The sequence below is a fragment of the Bicyclus anynana genome, chromosome 7, assembly GCF_947172395.1.
Source record: "Bicyclus anynana chromosome 7, ilBicAnyn1.1, whole genome shotgun sequence".
NCBI classification, from domain to species: domain Eukaryota; kingdom Metazoa; phylum Arthropoda; class Insecta; order Lepidoptera; family Nymphalidae; genus Bicyclus; species Bicyclus anynana.
This window is the reverse complement of record NC_069089.1, coordinates 442,059-463,839: the sequence shown is the minus strand read 5'-3', so window position 1 is coordinate 463,839 and position 21,781 is coordinate 442,059. Positions and strand designations below refer to the sequence as shown.

The 21,781-nt window shown below is 36.9% G+C and overlaps 2 protein-coding genes across 2 annotated transcripts in view; both read left to right on the top strand.

Moving 5' to 3' along the window:
* The window catches only part of LOC112045068 (ATP-binding cassette sub-family D member 3), a 28,329-nt gene extending 20,521 nt beyond the window's left edge, over positions 1-7,808 (top strand). The window contains exons 12-15 of the mRNA XM_024081132.2: positions 349-523; positions 1,520-1,693; positions 2,446-2,550; positions 3,193-7,808. Of these exons, the coding sequence (XP_023936900.2) occupies positions 349-523; positions 1,520-1,693; positions 2,446-2,550; positions 3,193-3,327 (589 nt within the window). The 3' untranslated portion in view covers positions 3,328-7,808. The remainder of the gene's footprint in view (positions 1-348; positions 524-1,519; positions 1,694-2,445; positions 2,551-3,192) is intronic.
* Positions 7,809-8,569: 761 nt separating this feature from the next.
* LOC112045069 (midnolin homolog) lies at positions 8,570-21,761 on the top strand. The gene is made up of 5 exons (XM_024081133.2): positions 8,570-8,944; positions 9,075-9,162; positions 9,303-10,762; positions 14,982-15,069; positions 16,155-21,761. The coding sequence occupies exons 1-5, from the start codon at positions 8,745-8,747 to the stop codon at positions 16,560-16,562; spliced, it is 2,244 nt and encodes a 747-aa protein (XP_023936901.2). The 5' UTR covers positions 8,570-8,744; the 3' UTR covers positions 16,563-21,761.
* The last annotated feature ends 20 nt before the right edge of the window (positions 21,762-21,781 follow it).

The following is a 21,781-nucleotide window of genomic DNA, read 5'->3' as shown; positions in this document are numbered from 1 at the left end:
ATTTTTAAATAGTTCCATGGTATTGGCTTCAAAAATTTTCCTTATAAGAGACAAAATCTAGGAGGCCATGCGGAAACTAAATCTAGGAGGTCACGTGGATATAAAATGGAGGAAGTCATCGCCATTTATTTATGTTTCATCAAGCTTACTTATTTATTTCTTTTATCATCCTCGTAGAAAAAGTATTGTATGCCACTGCACGTAATTAGTGATTGTAGCACTATTGCTATGTATAGTGCAATTCGCCGCCTTATTCCACAAAAATCACTCGCGCTACATGACAGTGGCGAATTGGTATCTATCGCTACTGTCGCGTTAGACAGAGCGTCAGCAGTCGGTCGGTCGCAGGTCCGGCATCAACGTGCTGGTGTGCGGGCCCAACGGCTGCGGCAAGTCGTCCATGTTCCGCATGCTGGGCGAGCTGTGGCCGCTGTTCGGCGGCACGCTCACCAAGCCGCCCAAGGGCAAGCTGTTCTACGTGCCGCAGCGCCCCTACATGACGCTCGGCACATTCAGAGATCAGGTATGTTAACAATTATACCTATTTTTCACAATATCTAAAAAAGACAGACTTAACATCTACATATTATAAAACATAGTCCGTCCATTGCGCCTTTCTGTATGTTATCAACCCATATTCGGCTCACTGCTGAGTCTCCTCCCAGAATGAAAGGGGTTAGGCCTTAGTTCACCACTCTGACCCAATGCAGATTGAGATACCTGCATACCAGAGAATTAAGAAAATTCTCTGGTATGGAGGTTTCCTCACGATGTTTTCCTTCACCTTTTCTGTATGTTTACGGATACTACTGAACGGATTATTACCAATAGATTAATGAGAAAGGTTGAGGTTGCGTCTTAAATGGTGACATCTATATATAACCATAAGCAGACTGCATGACTGAGTGGTAGAGCGGTACTAAATGTAATGATGTACTGCGCCTGCCGCCCGTTTCTCTTCCTCCCTGTAGAAGTAGGTGCGAGAGGATTACCAGCAAAATCTCTAAAACTTGCTTAAAGACCTTGGCCTCTCTAGAACTGCAACAACTTCTATATTAGGACAGGTATCCAAAGCCGCTCTAGTAGGATCATATCGATTTTGGCTAGATAGGGAGAACAACACAAGCGAAAAAGGGAGTGGTAGTTAACTGTCAAGAGCGTCCTTAACCCTACACCAATCGCTCACAATATCGCACGGTGAATTCATGGAAAGGTAAGACATTCGTCTCGAAATTCTGTAAGATTGACGAATCTAGTTTCTCCGCAAACATATTAATCAGGATACTATTGGAGCTCAAAGGCAGCAGGGAATTCGTTACTCGTTATAATGTCATAAAAGCCATCCGTTTGCTCTCGCGCTTAAACTCCTGACACTGACCAAAACCGTTGCAACCGGGCCTTTGTGAGGTTCCTGTTTCTCCATATCCTTTTGAGTCGATCCATGGCAGACCGTGTTCGTAATTTGGATACACGTACTAAATAATTAAGGTTCTAGTTCACAATATTGATGTGGTGGCAGGTGATCTACCCTCAAACGCGCGAGGAGATGCTCCGGCGCGGCCGCACGGACGAGGAGCTGAACCGCTTCCTGGAGATCGTGCAGCTGTCGTACCTGACCAACCGGGAGGGGGGCTGGGACGCCGTCGAGGACTGGATGGACGTACTCTCCGGGGGGGAGAAGCAGAGGATAGCGGTGAGTTACATGAGAATATACCGTTCAAGTAAAGTAAAAACTCCTTGTTCCCGGGAGATACGTTCTGTAAATATGCCGCGAATATAGAAACCGTGAATGGAATGGTGACAAAATAAAAAACAAATATATGAAAAAAATCAATTTACTGAAGTTTTTGAGCACATTATTATCTTCAGTCTAATACAAGGGTTTAAAGAATTTTTTAATTTTTCCTCGTTTGTCAGCTTTTTTAAATCTTAAACCTTCACTTTACTATGTCACTTTTTTTTACTATTCCATTCCATTTTATTATTCCAATTTTGGCAATATTTGCAACTTCAAGTTTAAATTTGCGGATTGTACGTCATTTTCGGCTGTCAGATCCAGGATTAACGAAATTTAGGAAATGGGTCGCAATTTCTAAAAAATCTAAAAAACAAAGACTCTTGACTCTTGTCCGAGGCATCTGAAAAACACATACTCGACTTGACCTGACCTCGACATTTGAAGCTCAGAAAAGGGGTTAGACCTTAATCCACCACGCTGATCCAATGCGGATTGGCAGACTTCACACACGCAGAGAATTAAAAAAAATCTCTGGTTTCTGTTTTTTCTTCACTGATTGAGACATGTGATATTTAATTTCTTAAAATGCACACAACTGAAAAGTTGGAAGTGCATGCCTTCCAAATCGAAGGCAGAGGTCAAATCCTCTGGGCTATCACGTCTCTCGTCATAGATACAATGTGTTATAATGTATGTCTGTGGGTCAGATGGCGCGCCTGTTCTACCACGCGCCGCAGTTCGCTATCCTGGACGAGTGCACGAGTGCTGTCTCCGTGGACGTGGAGGGGCAGATGTACCAGTACTGTCGCGAGGTAAGTGCATATCTTTATTTTTTTTATTCCATAATTGAGTGTTTTTTTTTTATCAGCCGATGGACGTCCACTGCTGGACATAGGCCTCTTACATGGACCTCCAAGCACAACAAGAGCGAAAAATGCTGAGTTCTAATTCTATGGTCTATTCATCAAATATGATTTTATAGTTTGAATATCTATACTATTATTATAAAGTTGAAGAGTTTGTTTGCTTGAACTCGATTGTTACAACTTATTGAAGTTGTTTAATATGAGGGTAGATAAATATTTTAGAATTTAAACTGTCGTGAGTGTTATTCATATTAATTGACTATGAAACACCACTATAACTCACGTGATACAACGTCGGAGTGTGCCCGAATAGTTTCGAACCCATACGGGACCCTTAGTCATGAGCTGGTTCTTCCAACGCGGAACGATCCAAACTGCGACACGGCAGCGCGAGCGGCCGCTCGCCAGCGCATTGGGAGAGGGCTGTAGGGTGGAATCGTGCCGCGTTGCAAGAACCAACTCATGACTAAGGACCCCGTATGTGTTCAAAACTAGTCAGGCATACTCCGACGTGTGGTTTGGTCGTGTTTCATAATCAATTAATATAGATGAATATGTATCGTTACGTTACGTTACGTTACGTTACAGATGGGCATCTCCCTGTTCACGGTGTCGCACCGCAAGTCGCTGTGGCAGCACCACGACCACTACCTGCAGATGGACGGCCGCGGCGGCTACGTGTTCGAGGAGATCGACACCGACACGCAGGAGTTCGGCTCCTGATGACCTGGACCAGACCCTCGGCATCAGCAGCCTGACTGGGAGATGGAGTTACCTGAACCTAGAAGTCATATGCTAGGTTCTGAATAACTTTCCGCTAAAAAAGATCATCTTGTTCTACTGCCTTAAGCGTGACTATGCTACATCCTTTCTTGATGAGTACTGTTTACCAACAAAGAAGTTAGAAAGAAAGGTTGAAAACGCATGTCATTTCATAACTTATTTAATTTAAATTATGGATGGTTTGTTTATAAAATGTTAAATATTATATATTAACCATATCTAATTGTTCTAAGCTTATTAATCAAATTTTATTTTCATTAATTTATGAATAAGTTAATTATAATTAGGTATGAAATGACTAGTGATTTATACCCTCATTTTTAATTTGTTTGTTGGTAAACAGCATTCACCAAGAAAGGATGTAGTATAGGTGATAATGTTCCCTGTTTTTCCTGATTCTTACAAATTACACATAATTTAAACATGATGACATATTTTAAACAAAAATGAACCTATGAAGGAAGATCTTACTCATACTTCATAAGATCATTGTCCCGGCTTGGGCTATATGACATACTTAGCTTTCCTTTCTTGAAATACTTAGCGATATTTAATTAGATATTTGATTTAATAATCAGTTGTGCAATTCTTTGCAATATTCAATTGTGAAATTCTTTGCAATATTCTGTTGTGAAGTTCTTTGCAATATTCAGTTGTGAAATTCTTTGCAACATTGACAATTGCATTGTAATTTATTGTACTTCATTCTTATAGCTCAGTTGTGATATTTCCTAACGATAAAGTATTTATGTAATTATATAGTTCACTTTATCCTAACGATACAATATTTATGTAATCGTATTGACCCAAGCGAAGTCAAAGAGAGCCGCTAGTTAGTCTCACCTATTAAAATAAAATTGGTCACAATTTATTCATGTCTCAAATTATTATTGATGTAGCTAGTGGATATGAAGCATCACTTGTTCCACGATTCGAACGCGGACTCAAACGTGAGAGGTCCAGGGTTCGATCCCACCCGATGGACTGACTACACATATTGTCACTTAGTAGAAAATGAGAATATTATTCATGACATGGAAATATTCTTTTATGTATATAATTATATGTATAACTGAATTTGCCATTAATTGTTATATGAATTATGTACAAATTATGTACCTATACATTTTTCTACAAAATTAAAAAATCAAATATTTATTATACTAACAAGTGCCTCGCACGCTAGTTTTATTATTCCAGGTATATATATATAATTGAATATATCTATATAGCAGAATTTTTAAAATCTATAGAGGACCACATATAATAATAATTGTCAATAAAGTGTAAGGCTGTATGAAGTCATAATTACCTAAGATAATAAAACAGTAATATTTATTTATTTATTGGAAATGCCAATAATGATAGCAGAAAAACGTTAAACATAAATCAGTTACTAAAGTCCTATTCTACTGCGGCCATCTTTTACAGGCATTCACAGAGTCTTAAGTATGATTAAACTATAGTTAAATTTAAAATAAATACAATAATTATTATTATAATGTCGAAATCAAGAAAGGTATGAAAGAATATTGTCGAGGCATGTCTTAAGCCTTAATACATTAGGCAGCCTTATCTTATTTTATTGACAATATTATTGTATCTATACTGCTTGCTATAGGTCCCTCACTTCACTTTATATACGCATAATGATACATATTGAAAGGGGAAAAAATTCAATTTGTATGTTTAGTACCTGCTTTATTTGAATACCTCGTGCACGCCACTCTCTCTTACGCTTAAATGTATTTGTCAATAAAGTGGGTACAGTTACTTAAATTGTAAGGTAATTCTGTAATATGTAATGAGCCCCGCCCCGTTGGTCTATTATCGTATCCACTCATTGGTCATATTATAAACTAGCTGACGCCGCGCGGTTTCACCCGCGTGGTTCCCGTTCCCGTAGGAATACAGGGATACTATATAGCCTATAGCCTTCCTCGATAAATGGGCTATCTAACACAAAAGAATTTTTCAAATCGGACCAGTAGTTCCAGATATTAGCGCGTTCAATCAAACAAACAAACAAATAAACAAACAAACAAACTCTTCAGCTTTATTATATTAGTATAGATAAAAGATATGGCAAATATTCTTTTTTAAAAAAAAAGAATACTGTTTTTGTTGTTGTTAATAAATGTATTTTAAGCATTAAAAAATACAAAAATGTATAACAATTAAATGATAGAAACTATACATCAAAAAAATGGAAACAGTGCGCCTGTAGGCTAATTTACTAACTTTGACGTACGATTATGTTAATTGACTTATACGAAATCGAGATTCTATATAACAAATGTCAACCGATGCCTACTGACAACTCTTCGTGGATATCATACAGTAGGTAGATGACATTTCTCAGTTGATTTATTTTAATAGATTGTTAATAAAGACCAAATCAGCGAATAGACTAGCTGCGGACTGTTTCGATTTTTCTTATGAGAAGAATTTAATATTGCCAGTGTTAGTTTATTGGTTCGACTATAGGCAGCCGACTATACTCTACTTTTTGACAATATTACGTGTGTGGGGGACCTAAGGCAACCATATGTGTCTTATGATGAAATCTAGTTTTTCGAATCTGAGTGCCTTGTGAGAGTTTTCAATGTTTTCGTACTGTGACGATGTGACGCGTAAACGTAAACGCGAATCTTCATGGAATTGAAACAGCGCCATCTAGTGGCACTACTGCATAACTGTTTTAATTACTTATAAATTCGCGTTTACGTTTAGGCGATCGTCACAGTATGAAAACATTAAAAACTCCCAGTAGGCACTCTGAATAGTAATGGTTCCGGTAAGCATAACATGCTACCAACGATATACTCGTATCTCGTCTAGAGAAATAGATAAATGTCGACCAATGGCGGCGCAGTTGTCTCTTTCATCCCAACACAATGAAGGAGATAGCTGAATATCCGGTTGCGCCGCTTACTAGGTGACATTTCTCTACACTAATATCTCGTTGGGCGTATGTTGCGTATACATTTATACAGTAATGGTGTAGGGTTTAATAATATATTTATAATTACATTTTCATGGAATCAAAATTATCATATTAATATTAATTATACATATTATTGTTGTTACATATTCACTGATACAATATAGATAATTTTACATGATATGTAAGTTTCCAATGTTTTCATTCATAGTGATTGTTTGTGATATTTTTTTTATTGATAACACAAAAATATATTACAATTGTTAAATATAGTTATAAATAAAATATAATGGGTATGTATTAGAAAGATTGGGTTTGGCACGATGCCAAGATGGTAATTTTATATAAGTTTGTTTCCTTAATAAAGTGAATTTTTAAAAATAAATACATTTTAATCATGTTATTATGTAATGTAATTTGAAATGATTACATGATTATTTTGAATAGAAAAATCATAATGATACAAGTAATTTTAAGGAACAACAGAAAATCGTCCTGATACTTATTATTGTAGATTTAATGAACTTTCTATCTTTTATCATATTGACATTTAAATAATGTAAATCAATTAATATAATACATTTTATATTGGTACATCGTTTTTTAGCACTTTGTTGTTTTTCTATTTTTTTTTTCATATTGACTATTTCAATATGGAATATTATAATATTTCAATATTTCTTTTTTTTTTCTATATTGTATTGTATGATGATATTGCATAACTTATTGCCGTTTATAATAATTATGATGAGATAAGAGATGCCAATAATTGCAATTTTTGTCGTACACTGAATATCCGACCACGTTCCTCCGCCTCCGAATGCTCGGGGTCTGATGATATATATTATTTGCTTGTACATCATCATGAAAGAAAAAGATTTAATAATCCGAACAGAGGAAATATTAAACAAAATGGTCGAATACTGTATTTTTATACTAGAGATAGGGCACCAGCGCATCAAAGCTGAGGCGGACAAATGTGTACAATTGTCTTAATTTCTTTTAGTTGCTCATTAAACAACGAACATTATATTTTTAAAAAATAATACCTAAATATCGTCTACAATGTCGAGGTGTGTGCTCAGAGGAATCGCTAAATTCAGATCATTTTTTGTGATTTTGTAGGCACTTAACCTATCTGTAGAATAAAATTATCATTGAACATTGATATGGCAAAATATTATCAATATTAGATTACACGTAGACTATAATTTTTAATTTTTTTTTTTAAATATAATACTTATTAAAATGCAATATATTAATTTTTTTAACCCCAGATGTGTTATTAAATCATGTAAGTAATGTTGGGTTACATTTTCAATTTATTCACTAATCATGAAATGTTCTGTGTCTATATTTATTAAAAGTTGAAACAATTGCTGTGATAGATTTAAAATTCATGTTGTTTTTATATAAAATCGGTGGGTGCTGGTATAATAAAGGAGGTTGAGGAAAAAATCTTCATTTTATTTTGTTCCCTGTGATTTTTGCCTGCGATTTGCTATTTTGTTATTGTTAATGCCTTAGACTCTATACAAAGCAATACCTCTCATTTTATAGTGGCAATATCATTGGGAAATTAAAAACTAAAAAAAAAATATCTGCACTCGAAGACTACATTTATAGACTTTAAAGTTAATGGGCATAATTATGTAGTAATATTATTTAAACATTGGTTTTTGACCTAAAATCTGATAATGACTAAAGAGAATATCGATGTTATCTACGAAAAATGGGAAGCTGTGAATGATGCTATACTTTCAAGTTACAATGAAATAATCAGAAATTGGTTTTCACGGACTATTAACAAAAGAAAAACATACCAGATATATACAGGTAATACAACAGGTACTTAAGATGGCGATAATAGTACATGTGACAGAGAGAATTGTATTTCGATGGGTTCATAAATACCCTTGAAATAGGTAAATTAAACAATTTTTAAATCTCCCGCACCAAGCTCGAATGACAATGGTGGGATATGTCAAACAAGTTTTGACGTTCCTACTCCTGTGCACGCAGATTAAAGTTTGAAATAATAATTTTTATAATTATCTATTATACTGTAGATTTTTAATTAAACATACATTTCAATTAAACCCATTTTAAATTATTTAAACAGTACTTTAATCAAGATAATGAAACTCGCAACGTAAAATATTAAACTTAAATCATTTATAACGGAACGTAAATTGAACAATAATGAACATCGCTTCGCATCAGCTGTTGAAGAAAAAAAATAACGGGAAATCGGCGATGGAGATTGGTCACACCGCGGCCACATCAAATCTGGGGGTCTAGCGTGTGACCCTGTTATTTCTATCCTGCAATAAAATAGCTGTGTAATCCTAGATAAGTTGTGCTCAGTTGAAATAGTTATAAAGGAAATTGTTGTGTAATTTATGTGTAAAACATGGAACGTGCAACTGGAACAGAAGTGTACGGGTGTGGCTCGCCCCATTCTACGGACATAACGCTAAATATCCAAACGACGACGGGTGGCAATTTCTCCATCAGTCTGAACGGTAAAAATACAGTGGAGCACCTCAAGAAGCTCGTTTCGAAGAAACTTAAAGTGTCAAAGGATCGAATATGCCTTCTGCATCGCGAAAGGTGAGTACGGAGGCGTCCGACGCCAAGCATCTATTGTTAAACATAGGTATCACGGAAATAAGTTGCGTCGATATGATGACGCATCCGCGTCCTTTGACACGATTATTGATAAATAATTTCGTGTTCGCAGACAACTGAGGGACGGAACCCTCGAAGAGAACGGTCTGTTGGACGGCTCGCGCGTCATTCTGCTGCCCAGCGTGGAGACGGGCTTGCTGGTGAGTCGTGCGTCACGCATGTCGACACTTCACTCGATCGGTGCTCCGTCGCTGTCACGTGTTTCACAACAATGTGCAGCTAATCAATAATAGTTTATCTGTCTGACTAATATCACGTTCATTGTGTCCTTCCCTTTCAGAGTCAGAGACCCGAAAACTCCGTGATGCAGGCATTAGAGTCTCTCAATGATACGCAAGTTAATGACTTCCTCAGTGGGAAATCTCCATTGAATCTGACCATGAGGCTCGGTGACCACATGATGCTGATCCAGTTGCAGCTGTCCACCCTGAACACCACCGCCTCCTCTATAGCTCAGCACCTGAGAAACACTCAGGCCAAGAACGCAGCGCGCAACAAGTGTGAATCCAAAGACACGCCCAGCCCGCAGGCGACGCCACAGAAGGCGCAGAGTGACAGTCCCGTCACCAGCAATAAGGAGAAGCAGCAGAGTCCGCGAGTGCTGCAGCAGCAGGATATAGAGATGATACAGAACGCTCTCGGCCTCTATCAGAAAATGACTGAAGAGAAATTTACCGAAGAACCTGCATCAAGTGATGATAAAGAAGAAATGGACACTTCAAACTGTACATTATTAGATTTATCTGAAGCGTCCCTCGAGAGTGAGCAGTCCCCTATCAAATCTTTATCTAACTTGGTGTCCAGTCCTATCAATGTGTCTGAGGGTCGAGAGACAACTCTGGGGACTTCTGTAAAGAATACTTTAATAGACTTGTTATCATGTAATAAATTGGCTACTCTGGCGTCATCTACGGATGCGGTGCCCTCCACCAGTGCTATGGCTGACAAGGCATGCGCCACTACATCACACGCAGACAGTTCTGTCAGTGACGACAGTGACAACTTCTCTGACCAGAGCTCCTTTTTAGCAGAGAGTACAATAGATGAGTACCCGATGGAGAATCTGTTTAACAATGCAGTGGACAAAGGTCTGTTCGACGACCAGGATGAATCTATGATGGACCGGGAGATTTCAAATCTTGCCACAACGAGCCACGGGAGTCAGGAGTCCTCCTCTGGCCCTCTGCCTTCTTTCCAGAGCTTAAACGAGCCTTTAAAAAGCAAAAGGTTCCAATATATGTTACATAAAACTTCTAAGTTCAAGCATCCAATCGGTCTTAACAAACAAAAGACTTTTATTCAATCTGTGGTCAACAAACAAAAGAAAAAATCATCAAATCAAACAGAAACAAATCCTCAGCCTTCTACATCTAGAACCGAGCCATATATGACGAGTGCAAAGAAACAAAAACGAGAAGATGCAAGTGTAGATAACTCGACTCCTTCTACATCTAAACAGGTTTCTTTCAAGGCTCCGGATGCTCCGAAGAAACCACAACGTGCATCTCCGACCCCACCAGTAGACACCAAGGCTCTGATTGAAGCTTCGAAAAACTTGACGCAGAAGTTGAAAAAATTATCTAAGGAGGTCCTGACCAATAAGATTGATCTGAGAGCCGCAGAAGAGACCGCCCGTGCAAAAGTTGGTCCGGGAGCTGTTATCGAAACAATGAAGCACCACGGCAAGGGGATATATTCTGGGACCTTCTCCGGCACTTTGAATCCAGCACTTCAAGACAGGTACTTCTTGTTTTTTATTTAAATTTTTTGTGTTGTAGAGTACCAATTAGGTACTCAGTTTAATTATAATCTAATCTATTTGGCTGCATAGTAATTTAATGTCTATTTTAGTGCTCTTAGTTTGTGTCACTTTGTTCAAGTGATCTATTTCTAATACATCTATTTTTTGTTGTAAGACTTTACCTAAAATTGGATGTAGTCTTACAACAAAATTCTTGAGAATCTTTAAGTAATTGATACCTATGATAGCTCCAATTAAAAAAACGGAATAGACTGGTGTTTTATCTGTGCTAACCTATATTGGAGCAGAGTCATCTTTAATTGATTCCTAAATTGATTAAAGATGACTGCTTAAAAGAATATATCATCATCATCATCATCATCATTATCAACCTATATTCTCTTAGAATGAGAGGGGTTAGGCCAATAGTCCACCACACTAGCCCAATGCAGATTGGCAGACTTCACGCCCGCAGAGAATTAAGAATTTTTTTTTCGTTCACCATTTGAGACATGTAATTAATTTCTTAAAATGCACACAACTGAAAAGTTGGAGGTGCATGCCCTAGACCAGATTCGAACCCACACCCTCAGAGGTAGAGGTCATATCCATTGGGCTATCAAAAGAAGATATAGGTTTTTAATAGCTATATCGAGGACTTGGACTCAGGCCTACAACAACCACATAGCTAAAAGTGGTTAAAAATTTAAATAAAACAGTTTTCATATAATTTGTATGTTGTACGAATTAGCTTACGACATCGATATCGCGCGATCTATTTTCTCCTATAACATTAAATTCTTACCTTAGCAACAACACGACATTGAGTTATTTATCGAGTCAGCTATATTCACCAGAACCAAAAATTCAAAAATGAGTAATACTAGGAAATGCCTGCATTTGCATGAATTTTCAATTTTGTTTACAAATCTTTTAGGTTCTCTTTTTTTCAATTCAATATTTCTTTAGAGCTTTTATTTGTGCCAATTCTTTGTTTTGTGGGATTTCTAAAATGTGCTGAATTTTTTTCAATATTGATTAAGTTGGAAAGTGGAACATGGCTAGGCTTAATTTAAATATGTTTTTTGTAGAATAATAAATAAATAAAACTAAATAAAAAGTAGTTGGTATACTCGTAGTCCCAGTGGTTAGCCTGCATGTCTGTCGGTTTAGGTCTGCCTTTGATGAGTTAAGCTTTCTTCCAAGAAATTCTCAATGAATTCCAATCCTGGAGTGGAGAAGTTAGTTAGTGGTGTTCCCATGTGTCTTGGAGAGCAAGTTAAACCATCGGTCCTGTTCAATATCATAAATAGTGATTGTTAAAGAGTTTGAATTAAAAACAATTTAACCCTAAACCTGTCAAGTGTGGTCCATTTAAAAATATAAAGAATGAGGCATGCCCATGCATGGTGTAGGTAATTAAAATCGCTATTTGTGTTAGTATAAATAAATAAATTAATTAAACAAATAAAAAAACCCGACTGCATAAATTATACAAAAACTGAAAAGAAAAAAAACAAGTTCAGTCCAGAAGTGTAGAAAGCAATTACAAAACAGTCGGGACCTATTATATTGAATAGAATGATTTTCGTCTTATAACTTCACTTCATAAACCTCGCACCTTATAGTCACTAACCTCGCGTATTTTGTATAGACAATTAATAAATAACGTTTTTCTAATTGTAGTTTTTTTTTAACATAGCCGTGATATACCATTTTGAATTTCTCACAAAAAACCCTTGATTTTGATACCCATGTTGCAATAGTAAAAAAAAAAAAAAATCACCTCGAGTCTATAGCGACTCACAGTCGTCTTGTTGGTTTTTTTTTTAATTTCACCTATCTAAGAACACTTGGGTTATTAAGACAAATCTAACGATATCTTAATTACGTAAATCCGTCCAGCGGTTTGGAAGATATTAGGTAATAAATAATATTACATACATACATACAAACATACATACAAGATACGCGCGAAAAACTTAACCCTTCTTGCAGTCGGGTAAAAAATAATGTTGATATATAAAATGTACAGTTATATTGATTTATAACTGTACATTTATCTATACTATAATATTATAAAGAGGTAAAGTTTGTAAGTTTGTCACATTTTTTAAATGGGGTAATCTTCGGAACTACTGGTCCGATTTCAAAAATTCTTTCACCAGTAGAATGCTACTTTATTACTTGCTATTAGGGTGGGGGTAGTTGTACTGTAGGGTAGGGGTAGGGTAGATGTAGGGGTTGGGTATTGTAGGGTTTGGGTTAGTGGTAGGGTAGGGGTAGGGTAGGGTAGTGTTAGTAGTAAAGTTGACATCGAAATTTCGCGGACGAAGTCGCGGGCGTCCGCTAGTAGTTTATATATGTATAGTTTTTACCTTAGTAACAAGACATGATTGAATTATTTATGAAGTCAGCTAAATCTGCATTTGTAACTAAAATAATGTTGGAGTATATAAAATTACACCATTTAACAATTTTCTTGTTTACGCCATTTCGCTACGAGTAGATGTTTTTCGTAATTAACAATACACTGTCAGCAAGCGAAACCAAGTAAAAAACATTAACCATAAACTAGTTGTTAGATATAAAACATAAAAGCAATTATTCTGTTGCAATCACACTATGGAAATTAATAAAAAATAATATTACTTATTAGCTTTTTCTATTGAAATCATGGCTAGAAAAAAATCAATTAAAACGCAATACAGTTTTATCAGTTCCTTAAGTGAATTACGAAGTTTTATTGTTAGTCTATAAATACATACTATTCAAATACTACTTACTGCTATACTATAAACTAGCAGAGGAGAGACGTGATAGTCCAGTGGATATGACCTCCAACTTTTCAGTTATGTGCATTTTAAGAAATTAAATATCACATGTCTCAGACAGTGAAGGAAAACATTGTGAGGAAACCTGCATACCAGAGAATTAAGAAGTCTGCTAATCCGCATTGGGTCAACGTGGTGGACTATTGGCCTAACCCCTCTCATTCTGAGAGGAGACTCGAGCTCAGCAGTGATCCGAATATGGGTTGATAAGGATAAACTAGGTGTTTCTCCCTAGTTTCACTTGCATAGGTCCACTATTTACATATTTATTAAGTTCGAATGTGTTACTGACTGATTTCTAACTGTCACTCCTCCAATTCTCGACCGATTTTCGTGATTTTTTTGTATATTTGTTATGTATGAGGTATCCACGCCCCGTGGTTTGCACCCGCATAGTTCCCGTAAAAACACGGTGTTAGGTACTCTATGACACTCACAAATAATGTGGCTAAAAAAAAATGTGGTGTAAAATATTTTTCAAAGTAGGTTCAGTAGATATAGCGATAGCACCTACACCCAGTGGCGTGCACATCATAGATGCAAAAATGCCCTGCCCTGCATAAACTTACCACTTTGACCCATTGTGCATACCCTAGCTAAAACCCTGTGCACGCCACTGCCTACACCACCACAAACTTTACCTCTTTATAGTATTAGTATATTCGGATGCAATCTTTATGACGTTTCCGTATATCATACGTGCCTGTAGATTTTAGGTACTCCGGTTGCGCAGGGGCGCGGCGGCAGGGCACCACCCCGCGCGCGCCTTCCACCCATCTCTGAAGTCGCCTCACGCGTCGTTATTGTTGTATGACCTGCGCGACAGCTGTTGTGTCGCAGACGTCATAAATATTGATTCCGATTATTTATAGGGGAATGTCCATCCCCTGCCCAGACCTACCCTAACCACCCGGTAGTTTACTTATATCTAAAAAATCTTGATAATTCTACTTTAATAATGAAATCATTACTTTATCAAAAAAAGTTTGCTACAACCTAGAGTTATTATTGAATGAAAGTCTGTCAGGTCTAATAATTCCACCAAGAATTTTATCATTAACCCTTCGAATTGCAAAGAATAACCTTGAGTGTCGTTAAAGTCCCGGACTTGTGACCGAAGGATGTAGGGTTAAAGATGTCTTTTAAAACTAGTTAACACTCCCTTTCTCCACTCAAGTCATTCTCCCCGCCTATCCCAAAATAATCCATGAAGGATCCAACAAGAATGAACCAGGCTGCCCGAGCGGTCTCCCACTACTCCCCACCTAACTCACGGGACATTTCGTACTATATCGGCTCGTGACGACACGAACCGACAGATAGAATGACACACTCGCGCCGACATATATATTATTGTTTAAAACTTTGATGTTATTGATTCCAGATTCGGGCGACCCAAGCGGGATATATCGACAATAATCCACATACTGAACGACTTGCTCTGCGCCGCGCCGCCCATTGCCATATCACAGGTGAGTCTTCACTTGACTTGAGTATCTCTTTGTATACATTGCAGGCAAACGAACAAGCTGGTCACCTGATGTTAAGTGATTACCACCTCCCATGAAGAACTGTAACACCAGAGGTATCACTAATACATTTGCATTACACATCATCATCATCACCAATCATCATGGCTCCAATGCAGGTTGGTAGGCCTTGACCCTTCAATTGTTAATGATAATATCAGCATGACAGTGTTTTCAGAGACATAGGTGTGACACTGTGAGAATTTTATAGAATTATTTATGTCCTAGGCCAAGCAGTAATAGTACTTATGATATAAGTGCGGTAAGTTGAAAATTACAGCCGAGGCGATATTGCCAAGCTCAAGCCGAAGGCGAGAGCTTTAAGGAAGCAGAGGCTGTAATTATCAAAGCGCACGTATGTCATACGACGTATAACACATTTGCGAGGAAACACACTTTAAATACTGAAAATGATTTTCTTCTTCATCTTTGCCTATTTTCCATATGGTGACATTTTTATACGCTTGTAAATTTTGAATTCCTTGCCTAGATTTAAAATTTGTGCATTTTACATTACAATGTTGAAATTGGTGAAATTAACGATACTTTACGAGCAAATGTGATTTACCTTCTCTTCTTTCATTCTGAAAAATTCAGAGTAAAAATTGTGAGACTGGAGTTGGGACGTTGGCATGTTGTTCCCAACATTTATATTTTCATTTAAGCTGGTTGTTACAAAATTACACATTAAGCCGACCATCCCACATGATGAGTTATCCCACGCCTGGGCTGGTAAAAAAGGTTTTTTTTTTTGTTTAGTTTGGACTTACCATCAGTGATCAGTCAGTCGACTATAAACTGATTTATTGATAGAAGAGAATGTTTTTTAGGTTGGAGGTCGCCACATTAAGCGCCTCTTCGTGTTATAGTCATACATTGGTTGGTCCACCACACAACTCTTTCACGGTGGATCGCTTTAGCCTTTTCGTCTTACCAGGCGTTATTAGCAATTTGGCAAGACTGTTTGTGTGCTCTAGTAGTCTGCTGCTGGTAAAAAAGGTTAACAATGAATTCCAATGTGTTTCCAGAAGGAACCGAAGCACTCGTGCTCAACGAGCGACGAACAGTCCAAGTGCCCGTGCAGCCAGCCGTCCTGCTCATACGGCCACTGCGAAGGCCACCCAGCCGCCTCGCGCAAGTGCACTTGCCCGAGGAACACCAGCTGCCAGTGCAGTCGACTCGACCCCGACCTCTGCGCCAGCTGCCAGGACAAGCCCACCGTTGAGATGTGCAAGAAGTGCGACACAGCCAAGACCCTGGCTCTGGAGAACACCAAGACAAAGTGCAAGTTGGAGCAGCTGAGGCTGGTGATGCAGCAGAAGAAGCAGAGGAGGGAGGCGCGCAAGCTGAAGTCTCTGCCGTACCCCACTCCGCAGAGTATCTCCCCCACTGAGAAGCCGGGGGCCATCAAAGAGGAGATAGAGACGGTTGGCTAACACTAATGTGTCTGCTGTGTTGTTTTGTCAGTGCGTTGCGAGCTGTGGGGGTCCTATCCTGTGGGAATGTCAGGATACCAAGTATCTTGTGCGATGTCAGGCTATATTTGCAGTGCAAAATTTCATCCAGATCAATTCAGCTATGGAGTTATTAATAAGGTAGTCGACTCATATGAAATTTAATATAAACAATATTAATTTTTTGTAGTACATGGAATAAGGGTCCGAAATATATCGATATCAATTAATAAAAGTTAGGAGTTCTTTTAAAACTTAATTTAAATATCACGTATTTTTTTAATTTTCCAAACGTCAAAAACGCTGTCGTCCATTTTGTGACGTCACTAATATGATATCGACAGTTGACACTTTTTTCTAAATGGTCTTAAATAGTTCATTATCGTTTTACTAGACTAAAAAAAATATTTCATATTTTTTTGATTACATGAAAATTTAAGTTTTTCAATATGTTTTTGACAATACGTTTGTCGGCCATGACAGTCTATATTTCAACTGTTTCATGACGTCACTATAATAAATCCCATACAAATGGAGTGTTCGACAAAAATATTGGTTATCAATTAATTTGACGTTTAGTACATCAAGTATGTTTATGACGTCACAAAATGAAAAAATACGTAATATTTAAATTAAGTTTTCTATGAAATCCTTAACTTTTAGTAATTGATATCAATATAATCCAGACCCTTATTCCATGTAGTACTCAAAGTTAATATTATTATATTAAATTTGATATAAGTCAACTATACCTATTGCAGAACAACCATAACTTTGACTAATTCGAATCATGAGCACTTGAGCCTTTGGTCAACAATTCAGAACAGTTGACAACTGCGAACACTTCACCTTGGCAAGTCTCAGTTTGATTTTAGAGATCTTGTTATCTTACTACTACATCAAATTCCAAAGCTTCCTGAAATAGAATAACAATAAAATAATTTCACATATTAGCTAAACATGCAGTTCGTCTGATAGCGTTCTATTAAGTTGACAACGCACTGGCAGACAAGCACGTCGCTACAATGCTGGTGTGACAACTTGTTATATATTCTAAATTACCATATTTAATAGTATCGAGGAGTAGACATTAAAAATTAAGTGCTATTAACGCATGTACAAATGAACGGAATATAAATTAGCGAAATCCTAGTTGATAGTTTATAAGTAAGGCGACGTCTTCACGAGCGGGTATGACGCAACGGCTTTGGACGACTAAGTGACGTCATGTTGAAATTTAAGGTCGCATTTAAAAGGTAACCACCTTTTCGACAGACAATTTGACGGAAGTTATAATGATTATAGAACTTGTATCGTGGTATATTGGTATTGGTTAAATACCATCTGCACATTATTAATTATTTCCATATAAGTTATTGGGATATCCATCCGCCGACAGTGAAAAATTTATATGCAAATGGTTATTACAAGGATCGTAAAATGCAGAAATGTGATGAACGTCAGTCATCTACAAATCTATATGTACAACAATATTATACATAATAGACGTTTATACAGATTAATTTCAATACAGACCACAGTTACTACATAACAATCATTTATTTCGGTTGTAAGAACCACTTGAATACTAATTAGTAATATTGTAATTACAAATATTGCTTATTCTAGATTACAATTTTGTACATTATCTGGCTGGTGGGCGGCTTCGACCGTGGCTAGTTACCACCCTACCGGCAAACACGTACCGTAGAAACCGATAGGGGTGTGGATTTTCAACCTCCTAACAAGTTAGCCCATCCTTCTTAGATTGCATCATCACTTACCATCAGGTGAGATTGTAGTCAAGGGCTTGTAAAGAATTAAAAAAAAATTTAGTATTGTTTGTCTATGATGGACAGAGGCTTACGCTGCGGCGCGCCCGCTCGTGAACACGTGGCCTGACCGCATAGGGTGTATTATGATGATGTTGCCTGGTGCGTACGGAGTGGAGTTTTGTTGTTATATTATTTTAGATTATATTTTATTGGGACAGACAACTTTTTTTGAACACTTGTGTATACTAGGTAATTTTGAGATCACTGTTGGTGTAAATTTATAAAACTAGTTTTTTTTTTTTATAAATATACTTTCTAAGAATCACAATTCGCTGTCGAAGACGGCTATTTCGCGAGTGCCAAATATCTGGAAATCTTGCACGAAGACTTCAGAAGCATCTGTTAGAATCATCCATGTTTTACTAGAACATTGGTTGATTATCCAATTTATCGCGAGTCTTTTGTCCCGTTGCAACGAATATAAGCTAATTAATGTTTCTTTCGTTGCGACGGCATTAGTCTTAAGATTCGGCGTTAGAAAGATATATTTCTCATGCCGGCTCTCGTACTACATGCAAGAGAGATGTAACCAAAGTTATCTCGTTATATCTCTGCGCGCATCTCTTGGTCTACTGAATGCTATTTTTGCGCGAAATCCTCTTGTCTAGACACGGCCTTATCCATCCATCCACCATAAATTCATAATATATTAAGGTTGTTCTTCAACCTGAAAAATCAATGTCAATAGTTAGAAGAAGCTTAACATATACATTTAATTTAACTATATTTTGGTTTCATGTTTTTTTTAGTAATAATTGGCACTGTTATTTTTAGTTTATATTTTCTTTGTTTTTTTTACCTTTAATTGAAAAAAAAAAGTTGTTAAAATAAACGTTTTCCTCATTATACCCTTATTCTTTAGTTTCCTTTTATTTGTTACCCTAAATATACCTAAATAGCGAATACTATTCACCAGTCGATATCTCACGCAATAAACCAATATCCTATATTATATATTTATTGTTGTAAGTAGATACTTGCAGCTTTGTACAGAATAATTAATGAACTATGTAACTAATAGTGATATACAGAAATGCTTTCATTATTATTTGTAAAACTGAAGAACAGTCAAACTCGGGTAACTTTAGTTAAACATATATTATGGTTGAGAAATTATGGAGCTATTCTGTAGCGATGTTTTTATAACTTGACAGTGTGAGTTCGATTCTTGTATATCTCTCTCTTTTTTTATTCTTTAGAAGTTAGCATTTGACTACAATCTCACCTGATGGTAAGTGATGATGCAGTCTAAGATGGAAGCGGGCTAACTTGTTAAGAGGAGGATGAAAATCCTCACCTCTTTCGGTTTCTACACGACATCGTACCGGAACGCTAAATCGTTTAGCCACGGTCGAAGCCGGATGGCTTCGGCCGTGGAGGTCTGGCTGGTGGATACCAGCCAGACCTGGACCAAATAAGAAAATCTCAATCTGCCCAACTGGGGATCGAACCCAGGACCTTCGTTTTTCGAAACTCACACTGTACAAAGCTCTACACAAAACTCTACAAAGCAACAAACTCTTCAACTTTTACTATTAGTGTTTTAAAATAGTCATGCCATAGAGAGACCATAGACCCGTGTTATCCAGGAGTACCTAATTAACCTAAGTAAATAGCAATATAATTTATATCGCTACGACTAGTGACGATCAATCGTAATATATCTATCTAAGTAATATTATAAAAAATCGCTTTCAGTCGCTGTAATATTTTAAACTACGCAACCGATTTTAATTCGACTTTCATCATTAAATAGGGATTCAAAGTCAAACATGATCACTATCTTGATACCTAAATTTCCAAGCGAATGAAATCACGGGCGTTCACTATTAAGAGTGTAATTTGGTGGTTACAAATAGTTCTGGATCTCAGATTCTGGAAAAGTTAGGAGCCTGATATTTGGGTAAATGATATTTCAAAGTGTTAGCTTCGTTATGACTATACAAAATACAAAATTTGTAAAACTTTTCTCGATAGTTTATTTTTTTGAAAAATACATGTTTTGCTCACATTTTGCTTTCAATCTCAGGAAAAGCAAACTTATTTTCTTAAATTTTTGTTTTGTATAGAAAATTAGGTATATATCTTGAACATGGCCATTTTGTTTTTCGTTATGTTGTTTAATTTACTTGCAATTAGGTAAAAATGGTTTTGGCGCTCACGTCATAAAATTTGCATCGCGCGTCAATCGCTCCGTGCCTTAGACCATGTTATTAATGGTCTAAGCTCCGTGCTTTTCACTCACGTGAGTGAGTTTGCGCTTCGAATTCTATCCATATCGTACTGACGCGCTGCGCGCTCTTAAAGTAGAAGTCACGAGCGTTCAGTAGTAGGTACTAAAAGGCTGGAAGCCTTGGGTGAAGCGACTTGGGTACTTAATCTAATCTAATGAAGACGCATAGCTTAGAGCTCTGAAATCTTTCGGGCACTGTTGGATAGACGGCTTGCGACTGAGCTATTACGAGAAGGTACCCATAGTACCTACCTAATTTTAAGTGTTGCCTTGATCGCCATAAATCAGTAATATTAGAGCAATACGTGACTTGAATTCTTTAACAAAGCAATAATGTTATACCTAACCGTTGACAAAGTGCCTATTGATGTGTAGCTATTGTATTATATACGTATTTGGTGTGCCATGTGGATTTTCTTGTTTTAAATTTGTGTGTGGCACTTTTATTATTATAGTAAATGAGCTGGTAAACATTATTGCACTGTTCTGTTCTAGCTAATGATGCGGCGATAGATTGACCGAACATTTAAATGACTAGCTGTAGACTGTCGTTTTTCCTGTGTTAGCCGCGTTTTGTTATTGCTGCATGACCGTATAAGTTAGTTTAAATGAATAATGGTATAAGTAGGTGTAGAAGCGCATTTTGTGAGCGCTTGTTACGAAGATAATTGCCGTCTTCATTTTTTATCGCAAAATAACTTCGCAGAGTTCCAGTTTTAGGTACGGGAGCTTTCGCTGTGGAAATTACAGCGACATCATGAGGATATTGATGAGCTCAGGGCATTTCATAACCTTCGAGGTAAAAGTTTTCTTAAGAAATGTGCACAACCAACTCTGAGAACACTATAACTAGTTGATTATTAACTACACTGTAAAAATCGTTTACCAGCTCTGTGCTTATGTTTGAGATTAAGATTTTCGTAATTTGTTTTTCAGTCAAAAATATCTGTAGATATTACGTTCTTTGGCGTACCTATTACCAAAATTATATTTAAAAAATCCTTTATTTTATATTTTTTTTCCAGGGTTTTATGAAATCGCCTGTCTCGTTTCCTTGGTCCTTGTATTTTTGCATGTCTAGTGAGGGGAATAAAGTTACCTAATCAAAAACTGTATTTCGTTTTTTTATTTTG